Source organism: Ascaphus truei, chromosome 19 (genome assembly GCF_040206685.1).
Source record: "Ascaphus truei isolate aAscTru1 chromosome 19, aAscTru1.hap1, whole genome shotgun sequence".
NCBI classification, from domain to species: domain Eukaryota; kingdom Metazoa; phylum Chordata; class Amphibia; order Anura; family Ascaphidae; genus Ascaphus; species Ascaphus truei.
In genome coordinates this window covers 13,988,256-14,004,466 of record NC_134501.1, presented here as the reverse complement: position 1 = coordinate 14,004,466, position 16,211 = coordinate 13,988,256, and the positions used below count along the sequence as shown (strand labels likewise).

The window sequence follows — 16,211 nt, the reverse complement described above, 5'->3', positions numbered from 1 at the left end:
AGGTCAGAAGTTCACTGTGCTGAAAATATGTGATGTTCTAAATGAAACCTCATCTGACATTTCAGGGAATGTTGACATTAATATTATTACATTACAAGTCTTCCAAGAATGAGTAATGCCTCACCACGGTTATAAATGAAATATTCTAACGTAAACTATACGATCAACTACAAAATAGATGCAGTGTGGTGTGTTTGTCAACGTTTTCCTGGTGTAAAACAGATTTCTTAAAGAAAACAACCCAAATGTAAGCATCTGCTGCTGGTTTCGCTCACTAATGTCACACCAAGGAGACTTTCTCTACCATTTAGAGCAATCAGAATGTATTGCTGGTGTTAGTACTGGGGGAGGAATCACAGTAAATGTCTTTTCTGTTTTCAATTTCCTGTACATGCACAAGAAACCATTCTAGCAAAATAACACTCCGCTATTTATAAATGTTTTTCACACTATTCCAATTGTAATCGGCCTACATTTGCTAACCTCGAGAGAATGAAAACAAGTGTGTATAATGTTAGCACAGCTGTTTCTCAGGGCATTTCCTACAGCACGGGCCGTTTCACAAGTGGGGATAATTGTTTAGCAAATTAGCATATTAAGCGAAATTGCAATTCTTATTGACTTGATGTTTGGTGAATCGCTTGCGAACTTTGACTAGGTCTCCGCATTTTTTTGTGGCTGAAAATTGGCAAAATATGCCTGGTTCGCTACCTTGGGCAAATGTTTCGCACATTTCTGTTGAAAACCACAATAAAATATTGTTCCAATAAAAGCCTACTGAGGTCTCACAGGTGCGTTTTATACAACCAAGCGTAATCATTGTGGCATAATGCACCATTTAGTATTTTAGCTTTGCAAATCTAGCAGTCAACATTAACCTACAGACAGTAACGATGCAGCAAGTAAAAATGATCTATTAAAAACAACAGGGTGAAGAATTGAAATTATTGGAAGTTTGATTCAATGAGAACAACCAGTATATTACATACTAAAAACATTTTCACTACAGATATCAAGGCTGAGCAGATATTTAGCTGAACAGATGACACTGGAAGCCTCCAGGCGAGCCAAAGTTTTCATACTGTTAGCTGAGCCTCTAAAAATACTGAGGTTATCCAGTGAAGGTGATAATCCATTAGAGTTTAGAAATCATAAAAATATTTTATTATTATTATTTAATAATAAGACACCAACATATTCATCAGCCCAGTACAGTGAGGCTGAAACATGATAATAGCCAGTAACATATAAAACAATGATGTAAAATGTAAAGGACTGAAAGATGTTACAATAATGTCATTTTTTCTCATATATCATATTTTCCAATATAAATAAAAATGACGGAGCTCCTGGTCTATAAATGTATAAGATGAGTTTGTTATGTATTGCAACATATTGCAGATCAGATTAGTTTGAGGATGCTATTGACATTTCTGGCGCGTTGTACTCAGTACGTGAAGATTACACCGTCACACACAGTAACATTTGAAGTAGTTTAGTAATCACTGTGTCACCTCTTCATCTAATCATTTTATTCATCTGATTACATGGCACGTACTCCACCAAAACCTATTGAAGATGTTTGACAATCACAGCGCTTTCATGCAAATCCTCCCTGGGAGTATCATGCCAGTTATTTAGTGACAAATGGAGATTTTTATTGGCCAGCAGCCCGTGACCGGAAATCCTTTCAATTCACTCATGATTGACCATGTCTGCCAGTAACACTTTTACAAGGTTAGGTTTGATCTGTGCTCTTATCCAATTCATTTTCTCTGCAAGAAGATGGAAAATACCTCACCTTAAGCCAAGTGAAAACCTTTAAGCTTGGTGACTCCTGGTCTCAAACAGTTCAACACCCTAAACCGAACTCTGTTTTCGGGGAACATTGTCCACACAAGATTTTAGGAGCAGGAAATGAATTACTTATGAACAGTGTGACGGTAACTTTGTGACAGGCTATTAATAATACACACCAAGAATATACCTGGGTTGAAATGAACGAGGCTTAGATATGATAAAATATAATTTATTCCTTGAAAAAGGTGAACACACGAGATTATACAAATAACAGACAAAATATGCACTTACTTAAGATGGAAATTATGAAATAGTCAGAAATCTGGACTAGCAGTTCATACAGCAATCTTCATAATCATCAAGACACGAAAAGACAATAGCCATAGGCTGAGCCTGGTTCTTATACCATTATTTCTCATTGAACACAACCTAAACCCAGCCCCTCTCATAAATCAGTGGTGAGGTTGACAGTTTTCCTCAGAGTAAAACTCCTTCCACCCAAGGACGGTTAAAAACTGCTTTCCCTATCTAAATAACTTCATAACTTCGGTTCAGTAGTACTTACTGGCACGTGAGACATATTAATACATTCCGGCACGCATGACGCTCCCAATGAGACTAAATATTACCGTGTAATACTAAAATTAAGAGAGATATTAATATCTGTCTCTTAGGACCTGCTAGACATCATGTGTCTGTAATCCTTATGTGCGAATCAGTCCCACGAATACACATATGTAGCTTTTAGCACGTTCAGCCGAGGACATCTCATAATATTCTTATATTTAATACGGTCACTCATTCTGATATCTCCTTGGGTACCGCACCGATGGCCTCCATAACCCCTTGTCAAGCAATCCTTTGAAGCTGGGCCTCGTGTGTAGCGAACATTTGTCACAGGTGCTATATTTTACACCCAATGCCCCAGACATTGCCCTTACCTGTCTCTACCAGCAATATGTGTTAACATACAGCAAACCCCCTCTGTACTTTTCACACCCAACTTCAATCAAGCCTTTTGAAGCCCAGATATTTCTGAAAAGACACCACACATTTGTATTTTCCTAAACTGCAGCTCATTAACCCCTTAAGCCCCAGTGTGTGTGTGGTGCAGACACAGGCACAGAAACAATACATTTATACAGGGGAATAAACAGTTGGATGGCTGAAGCAAGGCAAAAACACATTACTGGACCCCAGTCCAGTTAACCCCTTGCTTCCCAGGTGAGAGTAGAGGATGGCCAAATGGGGTGTAACCCCTTTAATCCCAGGCCAAATCCTCTCTCTCATGACAAACAGTATTAAAGTATTAACATCAAGCCTATGGCGTGTGCATAATTGGACACCCACAAAAGCATGCCTTTCTCACAGCCGGAAGAATGGTTGATATCACGAAAGGGTAGTTTTGTTGTGAAAGTAATGCTCCTGAAGTGAGCTAACCATATTGGAGCCCAGTTTCAGCTACTAGTGACCTTTTGAACGTAGCTGAATAGTATCTCACGGTCAGGCACCAAAAATGAATGTATATATATATATATATATATATATATATATATATATATATATATCTCGGTGCCAGTCAGTGTCTTTACTCACTGAGCCACTCCTATCCCAGCGTGGTTCCATGTAACTCCTGATTCCCTGTTTGTTAGAAAGCTTGAATTATAAACGAATATGTCCAGATTACTCTTTCTTTTAATGTACTGTAAGGTAAAATGATTGAATCAACATAGAAGCATGAAACCATTCAGTGCATGAGCGGCCACCACACACTGCAAACCTGTTACACTTTAGTCATTAGAATACAATGTGGACCATGTGTTCGGCATACTGTTATTCCTGAGCCATACATCTTACAATCTTATTTATTGCCGATTGAGCTACTGTATAGGGACATAAGGGCCATGTGTACTAAGCATTCTTACTACAGAAGACACCTTCCGGTACTATAAGACATCTTATTGACATGAATGAGCTGTATGGAGTTTTCAAGTTCCATAAGGCGGCTTATGACATCAGACTACTAAGTAAATATGGCACACAATGCTATGCCCGAGGTCACAAGGAGTTGAGACTTGGATTTCTATTAGATTGACCCACTTCAAAGGCAGTGATATCACCAGTAGACCGCTCCTTCTCCCGTCACAGTACACCAGGAAGAGTATATGTCCCCCACAGCAGACATATCACGCCATTGTTTTAACAGGGATAGTAAGGATGAGAATGATGCTTCAAAAAAATCGAAACCCCTCCAAGACCTAGTTCCCTGCGTCCCTGAAATCCCCGTGTCCCGAGTCCCAGAGTTCCCCAAGTCTCTGAATTTCCCACGTCCCGAGTCCCTGAGTTCCCCGAGTCCCCAGAGTCCCCCCTGAGTTCCCCCGAGTCCCTGAGTTCCTTGAATCCCTGAGTTCCCCGAGTCCCCGAGTCCTGAGGTCCCTGAGTTCCCCTAATCCCCAAGTTCCCAGAGTCCCTGAGTTCCCCGAGTCTCGGAGTTCCCATAGTCCCTGAGTTCCCTGAATCCCTGAGTTCCCCGAGTTTCTCAGTTCCCCGAGTTCCTGAGTTCCCCAAGTCCCTGAGTTCTCCGAGTTCCTGAGTTCCCCAAGTCCCTGAGTTCCCCAAGTCCCTGAGTTTCCCGAGTCCCCGATTTCCTGTTGACTTGATAACTGTGAAAAACAGCCTTAAATTCTATCTCCATCTGTGCGGTGAAATATGCTGGAGTTATATAATTGCATGAAATGTTTTTCTGATAAAACTGTTTATGCTTTTCTTCATTTTTTTTTTACTAACGCTTCTCACGAATCAGTTTTAATTGGCAAAAAGCTGTTCTGCTTTGAGCTTAACCCTTTTACTTCCAAATATCGCATCAATGCGTCCTCTAGATTGTAAACTCTCAGACTGTACAGCACTGTCCTCAAAGACATACCTACATACATACCCACATACATACATACCTACATACATACATACCTACCTACATACCTACCTACATACATACATACCTACATACATACATACATACATACATACATACATACATACCACCGTCAGAAATGTTTGACTTAAATTGCACATATCAATATATTGCAGGGAATTAGGAGGAATACATAACTCAATATCTTTTACTGGGCACTATTGAACATAGCACAGTACATTACATATTGATGTAATTTCCTGTATATTATCATAAACATCCCCGCTTGAGATATTAATCTTGGCATCGTAGGAATGGCCGCCATCCTAAGTTCTACTCCGTCCCACAGCGAGCAGCCACATTGCCCTTATTCCCTCTAGAGTGTAAGCTCTTGGGATCAGGGCCCTCATTACGTCTCTGTAGCTTTTTGCGCTTGTTTGTCCTTAATTGTTATGCGATTCTGTTAATGTAATATACATAACTCTGTGCCCCCATTGTACCGCACTGCGGAATATGTTGGCGCTTTACAAATAAATCTCTGGGAAATGGAAATACTGAGGGGATTTCAGAATAAGGGCTCGATTTTATCCTTCCAAAATGTAACCATCAAAACGGCAAGGAAAAGACACGTCATGCATCTTTAGGAGCTAACGGAAAAGCGTCCTTTTCAAAGAAGGTGTGTGCTGGAGTAAGGAATGTGTACTGTATATAGGAGGAGTAACATATGTTCAAGTAAGTAACAACCCTGTTACTAAAATTTCACAAGTTCGCCGAACCGGTGCTTAATTCTTTCACCTGTCCGGGTGGCAGGGGGCATCTTTCAGCATCTCCCGGCATAATTTCCCAGCATACCTTCTCAATATGGCCGCACGCCGTCAAATGGCACTGCGTTGCCATGCCAACGTGAACGTGACGTAACTACATCACATGATGACCCGTTGCTATGGCAATGGAACGTTACGTGACGTCATGACGTTACGTGGTCACAAAGCGGCGCCATGTGACGCCGGGCAGCCATATTGAAAAGATTTGCAGGCGACGATGCCATTAGCCCGTCGTCCTGACAGGTAAGGGGAGATGTGAGGGGGAGATCTGGGGGAGATGTGATGGGCACTGGGGGATATGTGAGGGGGAGATCTGGGGGAGAACTGAGGATGCTGAGGGGGATTGGAAGAGATATGAGGATGATGAGGGGAACTGGGGGAGATCTGATGATGAGGGGGGCTGGGAGAGATATGATGATGAGGGGAACTGGGAGAGATCTGATGATGATGAGGGGGAAAGCTTATGATGATTTTTCACTATGAAAGCACGGTAAGGTGAAAGAGAACCGGCTGCTAAATGTTTTGAATCCCATCATTGGGGTGGGGGGGAAGGAGGGGGTAAGGGAACGTTGTGAGCCCAAAGGCTCTTCTTCTTCAAGCCTCTCACATCCGGAGTAAGTTAATGGGTATGTGAGCTCCGCCTACTTTCGGTTCCGGTATCGGGGGCCTGCTCGCATCATGTGATTATTATCTCAACGCTGAAATGCTAAATAAAAATAGCCTCAGGAAAGGCAGAAAGAGTTCAAAAATTAAATAAAAACAGCCATTAGTATGAACGGCTGCCTTAATATTCCGTTTTGTATCCATGTCTTTTAACAGATTTTGAGCTCCAGTACTTCTGGAAGTGGAGTCGGTTTGAGGATTACCTCCATTTCTGCCTCTCCCTGGCCATTTTATGCACTCTCACGACCTACGTCTTCCTGGAGTCGTACGCTTTTGTGGAGGGGATTGGATTACTGGCTCTCTCGGCTGAGGCCATGCTCGGCGTACCTCAGCTATTGCAGAATTTCCAGAACAGCTCTACACGGGGTATGAGGTATGGGAGATATATTACAGTTGTGCTTATGTACAAAACAGATAGCAATTAGATACATATCAAATATGAACTTTTACTATTCACAGAAAAGCAGCAGAGCCCTCTGATTTGAAAATACACCTTTTTGTATGTAACTTTTTTGAAGACACTTTCAATGCCCTGTGCAGTAATTACTACTATGATCATATCAACAGAGAATTGAAAAAAACAACAACAACAGGTCATGCAGATTTTTAACAGGGATTTGATTTGGGGTTGGTACAGCAGCTTTTCTTTTTTGCAGGGGGCGCTGTTTTTAACCCCTTCTGTGCCAAAGGAGCCTACAAGAAATTGTTTTGCAATGCTATGCAGACCTCTTTATGGCAGTGAAGGAGTTAACCCCCCATCAAAACCAGAGAGGTCTGCAAGGTAAATGATTTTATAGAGAAAACACATACAAGAAGTGAGATACTTAATTTTTACTCTCCTGCTCCAGGCATATTTCAGGTGACACATTTATGAGCAAAGTAAAGGCATACAGACTAGTCTAATAGATGTCATTGTAAGAATATAAATATGAATTAAGAATACATTCCGCATACCTAATCAGATACAAGATCCAAATAAATGTACCATGTCTAGGCAAGACGTTGGTTAAATTCACATTGATTTCTATCCTGTCCTGGCAGTTCCTCTGTAAGATGCTTATGATGAGGCTTTGTGGCAGCCTCACAAATAGTGATTGTACTTCCTAAGTGTGGAGTTTCTCACTTTATAGGAAGTCCCATAGAACAGAGAGTACCTGGGTATCACAAATATTATAAAATCCTAAAATATTGGTACATGACCCTTTGTGGAGGTGCCCCACAAGGGGCTTGTGTACAAAATAAAGGAAATTGGTCTGTGTAAAAATATTTGCATCTGGATTGAAAACTGGTTAAAGGATAGAAAACAGAGAGTTGGAACCTTTTCAGGTTGGGCTAAAGTTGTGAGTGGGGTACCTCAGTAATCGGTACTGGGACCCCTGCTTTTTGACTTGTTTATTAATGACCTTGAGGTTGCCATAGAGAGCAAAGTCTCAATTTTTACTGATGACACTAAATTGTGTAAGGTAGTTAAATCAGAGCAGGATATAATTTCTCTCCAGAAGGACTTGGATAGACTGGAAACTTGGGAAGGTAAATGGCAGATGAGGTTTAATGCAGATAAATGTAAGGTTATGCATTTGGGAAACAAGAATAAACAGGCGACTTACAAATGAAATGGGGCAAAAATAGGTGATGGGGAAGGATTTAGACAGTAGACTTAGCAATAGTGCTCAATGTCAGGCAGTAGCTACAAAGGAAAATAAGATCTTTATCTTGCACAAAACGTGGTATTGATGGAAGGGAAGTAAGCATAATTGTGCCACTGTATAAATCATTAGTAAGACCACACCTTGAATATGGAGTACAGTTTTGAGCACCACTCCATAAAAATACTTCATGGAACTAGAAAAAAGTAGAGAAAAGAGGCACCAAATTAATAAAGAATGTGCAAGGTCTGATTTACTGTATGGAGGAGAGGCTAGCTAATTTAGATTTGTTTACATTAGAAAAAAGGCGTCTAAGAAGGGATATGATAACTACAGTATAAACAAATATATTCAGGGTCAATACTGTATAAGGAGCTTTCAAAAGATCTATTCATCCCAAGGACCACAGAAATAACACAATCTCTTCAGATTGACGGAAACGAGATTTCACCAGCAACAAAGGGAAAGGGTTCCTCAATGTAGAATTCATTACCCATGGAGACTGTGATGGCAGATACAATAGATGCCATTAAGGAAAGGTTAGACATATTTTCAGAAAGGAAAGGTATGTAGGGATATACCAAATAAGTATATATGGGAAGGATGTTGATCCAGGGAGAAATCTGATTGCTATTACTGGAGTCAGGGAGGAATTTATGTCCACACTTATGAGACATCATTGGATGATATGTCACTTGTTTTTTTGGGGGGTTGCCTTCCTCTGAATCAATGTATTATAAATACAAATATAGGGGAGTAAATTTAACATGAGTTGAACGCGATTAACATGTCTTCTTTCAGCCTCATCTACTATGTAACTATGCCCCTCTGAAGGATACACAATGACTCATGCAATTTACTTTGGTTTTATTTGTATATACAGTACATTTACTTATATGCACACACAATAGAAATAGTGTTAAATTCCCCCCTACCCAACTGATATTAATTAGCAGATGCAATCATTCAGCCATCAATCTCCCAGCCTGTTTAATTAGCTGAAACTTCAGCCACAGGCAGTAGTTATAATTATAGGTATTATAGGTACAGCTGAATTTAATAGGTACAGGATGTAAAAAAAACAGGTATTGTACCTGCTAAACCGGTACAGTTGGAGCTTATGATAGAGAGATGATGAATCAAATTGATTTATCATCTCTCAAGAAGAGCTTTGTTTAGACGTTTTTTTAACGCTCCTTCCTACCTAAAATGAAAACGCAGCACTATATAACTATACTCTTGTATACACTAGTTAAGGCCCATTTGTTTTTAAATCAAGGCCAAAGTAATTTGTCCAAGGTCATGCCTGGTGGCTGATCCTAAGGCTTCCCCTCTTTCTCAACACGATTAAAGTGTGTACAGTATGCATTAAAAATGGATCTGCCAGTCTTCTGTAAACAGCTACTGTATATATATCATATTGAGATCAATCTGCAATGAAACAGCGGACAAGAACCTTTAACAGTTCCTAGGAAGCTGGTCGGTATGTTATCATTACGCCGACTCATAGATCAACACGACAAAGAATAGACATAAAGTACATCTCACTGTGTTCATTCTGGTTCTTCCCCAAATAAAGCATGGTCTAGCACCAGCATCACACACATAATATGAGGTGCCACTAATATGAAAGTCTGAGGACAATGCATGACGCAAACGTTTCCAATGACAGCTCGTCGATAATACAAGGTGTGCTGCTTGAGATAAAGCTTTAAGATTAAGTTGTTTTATGCTTCATAGAACTAACAGCTTAAAGCAGCGGTCCAAGCTGCCTTTTTTTATTTGATTTTTTTCCCTTTATTATGTGCATCAATACAATCTACACAATAATAAGTAATTAGCTAAGTTGCAGATCGAGATGTTCTCCTGTGATTGATCTGTGAAGATTCGACTCAGGGTTTCACTAAATGGCTGTCAGTGCGGCAGAAGAAGACCAAAGATCCAAAGTTCTGTGGGGAAGATCATGTGACCAGGCAGGCACTAGATACAATTGGTGCACTGCTAGAGAGAGGGCAGGGCTCAAAAAGGGGTGTGACAGAGCCTGTTCATAGCATCTCTCCAACTTCCCCATTCTCATTCTAACCACATCTCTTCCTCTCTCCTTACATCCACCTATGCTTGTGCCCAGACACTGCCCCACTATTTACACACCTCTTTCCCAACAACTTATACACCCCTCAATAAAAAAAGAACCCCCACAAATCTTCTCACCTCCTCTCTCTACTCATCCTCCTTGCTGCTGGGACCTCTCTGTTAATCCTGGACCGAGCCATATACACACCTGCTTTCGCCCACGCTTCCCTACCACCTCTTTTTTTTAAATATAGATGGAGCTTGCTGAATACTGTATATGGTGGTTTGATTTGTCCTGCAGGCTAGATGTTCATGCAAAAGAGCATTTATTATTCAATGATAAAATCAGTAATTTATGAGGGCTACTCACATTATACTGTAATAATAGAAATCATTATGAATCCACTAACATATTTAATGTATTACATGAAATGCAGATGTCTGGTAATTTGCTGTTAGAGGAGCCTGACTTGGATTCTACCTGACATTTTCTAGCTGTATGAATATTTCTTTATTATGTATTATGTAATAATCCTTCACAGTTACAGATAGAAAACTTGTTTATGACACATACAGGTAGTAAGATCAGACCTGAACTTTTTCAGAATGACTGAAATAAAATACGTACTCCGTTGGAAATAAAAATTGCAGTCTTGTAGCGAGCTTAAAATGGGTCGTGAATTTGAGCTTCTTGCCCTGAGATCAGCAATTCTATAAATGATCTGTTTGCTTGCAGAGCAAGCAAATTAGAATTTGTCGTCCGCACGCGCGTCACGTGAGCGGTTCACCCCAACGAGGGCGAACCAGCTCCGTGACGTCATGGCCGTGCCCCCCGAATTGCCCCGCCCCCGCGCGCGCGCACCTAGCCGGCCACAAATCTCCCGGCCAAGCAGGGAGCGTGACGTCACCGCGCATGAGTGCCAGCGCGCTCGCTCCCTGCCTGCCCGCAGCCTAAGATCCATACCCGACTCATGTCCAATGTTTTGATCAGGGAGGACTCAAGTCTTGGAGGATAATTTTTCTTCTGGCTGGTGGTAAAGTTGAACCTTATTTGCAGCATGAAGCCAACAATACAATTGAGGAAGTGACCTGTGAGGTCTTGAAAGCTCCTAATTCTATCATTTCATCAACGAAGAATATATATGTTGGTCCCGTACAAGCTATCGTAACCTACAACGATGTCAACCAAGATATAAATGACCAGTTGAGCACCACCTGCACTGAGCAGCACTTCATTTTTGATTGCACACAAACCTTGCTCTTTCTTTACAATTCACCAGCCTTATTGACAATTGACCAATGAGTGTGTGTGAGAGCACTAAACAAACTTGCGTGGATATCACATCTCTCTGGATACCTAGACGTCTCAGCAACACCAGAGAAACCAAAGTACACCCGGCAGTCTGTGAGAATAAAACAATATGATTTTTTTTACACAGGTCAGAGATGAAGTCACAACACAAATCTTTGAACCCTTTTGGAGGCCCCGTGATGTAGCTCCCACGTCATGGGATGTGGCATTCCTGGGACCCTACGATGTGGCCGCTATGTTATGGGCTTTCTGATCATTTTCATGGGGAAGTCGTGTTCGAGGCTCCAGTGGAGCAGCAGTTTCCTATTCTTAGGCTACGTCCGTGGAGGGGGGAGCCGTGCTGAGCAACGCTGACGCCGAGGCTCGCCTGCTCGGTCAGGAGCGATTCCATGGACTGGCAGGCGAGCCAGCGTGCGCGATCGGGGGGCGGGGGCAGTGACATCGCCGGGCCAATAGCCCGCGAAGCGCCGACGTCAACGTCATGACGCTGCTTCGTGCTGATTGGGTGCTTTCAGCCGACAGCGCGCTGAGAAACAGGCTCTGCTGTCGGCTGAAAATCCCAGCGCCTCAGCACGCCTGCGGACGCTCACGGGAGCCCCCTTTAAAGACATCCTCATTGAGGATGACGGGGCTCCTCGCGGAGCGTCAGCGCGGCTCAGCACAGCTCCCCCCTCCATGGACGTAGCCTTATACTAATTTCCCTAGGAAGCTTGTTTCATCTTAAGCAACTTACCTGGATTTGTATGCTTATTTTCTACATGATTGGGTTCCTGATAGTATCATCTGCCTATAAAAGTACTCACCTGCCACCACTGTTTGACTGCACCGCAGGGTGTATGGTGAGGCTTGTTCCATACCCAGGATTGCATTGATTCTTCCAGTAATGCCTAACGACCTATATTATAACATAACAATAGCCATGTATCGCTTGAACTTTGTGGGTTAAGAGTAAATAAATAGAGCAATATGGCCAAATAGATTAACAGCCTATTGAGTGTACATGGGGAAAGTACATAGTAAACCTTAATGATTTATTTAAGGTAAAAGTATAAAGAATAAATCTGAATCCATTCGAAATCCCTTTGCTTTAACTTGTGCTGTGAAGAAGCGTATGTTCTAAGCATTATAAGCTTTAGGAAAACAAGAGGATCAATATGTATTTTTTTTCCCAGAAGTCCTTATTTATGTTCGTGTTTTTGCATTATACATGAGAAAGGGTTATACATATTAAATCAAAGGTGGTGAAACGTTTGTTCTGATTTCATTAAACAGAAATTCTAGTTTATTTCTAGGCAAGAAAATGAACATACTGTATACTCAGTGCTTTATCTACTGTAGTTAATCCATAATATACTTTTCAATCCTTATTTCAAGCCATAGGGTGCCTTTAATTTCCTATAGCATTGACCCCACAAGACAAGAAGGCCTATTCTCTACAGTATTTGGATGAAATGTGTTTTTTAAATTATCTAAGGATAGATAGAATTCCATAAAACATTTGATGGTGATGTTGTGGGTTACGAAATGGAGGAAAGAAATGGACAGATAAAGATGGATCTGCTGTTAGAGACTGAAGTTGACTACAAAGATGTCTTATTGCAGATCAGTAATTTCCAGAAGCCATGCACATTTACCTGTGTTGACTGCATGCAGAATATGAATATTGTACTGAATTGTTATACAATCTTCTCTTTCTTTTGATTAGTGTGAAGATGGTCTTGCTGTGGACAGCGGGAGACTGTTTCAAGACTGGATATTTCATTATTAAAGAAACTCCTGCCCAGTTCTGGCTGTGTGGCGTGTTACAAATCTGCATAGACGTAGCTATCCTTCTTCAGGTTGTGAAATACAATCAGAAACCGCATTCCAAATACGGCTAATGAATATGACCAACATGGGAGCGTGACACGACTGTTAATGGTCAATACTACAAATAGACTATTTAAGAAAACTATACATTTATTTACAGTGTCAATTCTTAAACAAATGTTACCAAAATATGAATATTATGAATATGGAGACTTTCTGTAAGCAGCTAGGGCTCATAAAAACAAAAGGAATATATATTTTGTATTTCTATACCACCATTCAAAAGAACTTGCAATCTCTGTGTAACACATCCCCCTTTAAGACCCACTTGCTTAAAGAAGCATATGAGTAGCACCGTGGCTAATACTATACACATGATACATAAAGCTTGGCCCCCTGCAGACGCACTTACCAGAACGCCCTCCTACTGTCTCTGCACGTTCTTCCTACCTACCAATTAGATTGTAAGCTTCCGAAATTTTACTTTTATGTCTGAAGCACTTATTCCCATGATCTATTATTTGTTATTTATATGACTGTCGCGTGTATTACTGCTGTGAAGCGCTATGTACATTAATGGCGCTATATAAATAAAGACATACATACATATTTCAATTTCGGGATGACATTTACCCAATAACAAAAGGTATCAAGTAAAATGAGATACAGCGTATACTGTATATAACAGATGGATTTACCTGAGATCTTTGTGTATTCAGTGGAAATATCTGAAAGTTGCGCCAGACTGCTCTGCAATTTAATTCAAGATAATTTAGTAGATCAAACATATAAATGTAGAATGAAATCACCAGACCTTTTGCCCACAACAGCTGGAGATATTTAGGCGATGGCCTGTTATTGTAGGTGATGAATCGGTGATTTGATTGCTAATTTGCAAACTGCATAAATTTACCAGCAAATGATTTTCACATCTTCAGTTTACATCTTCAACACAATGTTATGGAACCTGCCATATAATGCAGAAAGGGAATATTGCAGGTTTCAGCAAAATGTACTTAATTTCAGTGTGGCATCCTCAATACTTATTTTATTTAAAGTTACAAAGAAAATATTTATGCGGCTTTAAAAGCAATGCCAATTTTAATGATGGAGATGCATATTTGTTGCATGTAAGCCAAACAAATGGAGATGTATAAAATACCGTAAGTGGATTGTTTTACTTTAATTGTATTAACCTGTAATACTTTTTTAACCTTCTCACTACCAACACTTCCAGTGCTGTAGACATGTTGGTTGCAGGGTTATATGATCAATCTGAGTCTTGGGAGCTGTCAGGCAACAAGGACAGCACAAGGGCCAGGTGTGGGTTTTACTGATAACAAGTAACATTATTCCTTTACTTTGAAAGGGCAAATGTACAATTATTATAATTAGTCGTCTAATTCCTTTTCGTGTTTCTTCCCTGGGAGTGTTTTTAGCCTTGCAGTCTGACTCAGTCTCTCCCACCCCCTTTCTGTCCCAGATGGCAGCTTGTGGGATAGGAGAATCTGGTGCCAATAACCAAAGAAAACATTTTCACAGACAAATGTCAGAGTAGAAAACGGCAAAATGAGTAATGATCAGTTAAAATAGTATTACACATATCGTGATTCATTACTGTGGTATTATTGTGATTTCAATCTATAGAAATGATATTCATATGATATATTGAGTTAGTCTGCTCCCAAAATATTAAGACATTCTTCAACCAATATTCTGCTAATTTGCTCAGGAATGTATGTATGTCTTTATTACATAGGAATAGTCTAACTCGAAAAAGTGGATGACCGGTGTATACACTCAAGTTTTATTTTCTAAAATATGATCAGATCAGTGATAGCCAAACTTTGGCCTGTGTGACATTTCGTGCCACGATTTCTAATGCTGTTCTGTATTAAGATGTTCTGACCGTTTAAAGGTGTTTTATAAATTCAGGCAGAGAATTTTTACCCTGTGACTGCTACACGAGGGCACAGACAAGGCTCAGGTTATGAGAGCTGCCTCTGAAGCTCTCTCATTTGCTCAGGTTAACTAACACTGGTTCCGAAAAGTGTATATTACAGAAAGAAACGATAAAATAACAGTTAATATATAAAGAACATGCATTGTAAAATGTAAAATACATGAAACATTATGCAAGTATGTCGCGACATGTAAGATTAACATTGCCGGTTTCTTTTTAGCACAATGTTACAATCTTGTTATGATTCCCTTTTTTTGTAGACATGAAAGCAATCTGTGTGGCTACTTTTGCACCATTTATTGTATCATTTAAACTTTAAAAGTGTGACTTGTATATGAGTTTGATACATGACCAAATACATTCCCTGATTTGTCAGGGACACGATTCTTGGTCCGTGAAATTGTGTTCTCCGTATGAATAAAGATCATGAAACCATTCGTTTTTTGCCTCTTTCTATCATTCCTTCTGCTAGGTAATGTTTTGTTCCTTCACCTGCTTTATACACCTTAAAGCCAGATCCACAAAATCTTTGTTTGCTCCGATCTCGCGATCACTCAGCACAGCTCTGGCTCTGTCTAATCTCTCTCTTCTCCCTGACTGCCAATAACTCAACGCGTTTCGCATGAAATGTTTCATCAGGAGTCTCTGGATCTGGTCTAAAGTTTAGCACCCGTTTGTGGTTCTGGGCCGAAAACCTGCCGCTAAAAGGGAATATAACGATGCCGCAAAATCTGATCCATCCCTTTATGATACATATATCATATAACTTTACACTAACTTCTCCTTTCGACACTCCTCGGAGCAAAATTGTAGCAAATTACCTTTATACAGTATGTTGATGTTGAGAGCCACAAGATAAAAACGCCTGACTTTAAGGTTTATAGCGGGCGATCACAGTTCATTTGGTCAAAATCTCCCTTTGATTTGAGTGGGAGTTTATTAAATAAGCCCCTTTGTGTCAATTTTGCTTAAAAGTGGCTTGATGTATAGTCCCCCCTTAGAAATATACAGTACCCACCTCATAATCTTATAAGTAACTGTAAAGTGACAAGTATGCTGGACTGGTGCTTGTAAATAAACTGTGTGGTCCAGAAGGGGTGTTTCAGCACCAGAAGGTGGGTTCCAGCACCAGAAGGTGTGTTCCAGCACCAGAAGGTGGGTTCCAGCACCAGAAGGTGTGTTCCAGCACCAGAAGGTGGGTTCCAGCACC

At 40.5% G+C, this 16,211-nt stretch overlaps 1 protein-coding gene across 4 annotated transcripts in view; it reads left to right on the top strand.

Annotated features, from left to right (window-relative positions):
• Positions 1 to 15,438, top strand: part of LOC142469920 (solute carrier family 66 member 2-like) — a 31,053-nt gene extending 15,615 nt beyond the window's left edge. For all 4 annotated transcript variants that reach the window (XM_075576692.1, XM_075576693.1, XM_075576694.1 and 1 more), the window contains 2 exons: positions 6,355 to 6,571; positions 12,935 to 15,438. In XM_075576692.1, the coding sequence (XP_075432807.1) occupies positions 6,355 to 6,571; positions 12,935 to 13,109 (392 nt within the window). In that variant the 3' untranslated portion in view covers positions 13,110 to 15,438. The remainder of the gene's footprint in view (positions 1 to 6,354; positions 6,572 to 12,934) is intronic.
• The last annotated feature ends 773 nt before the right edge of the window (positions 15,439 to 16,211 follow it).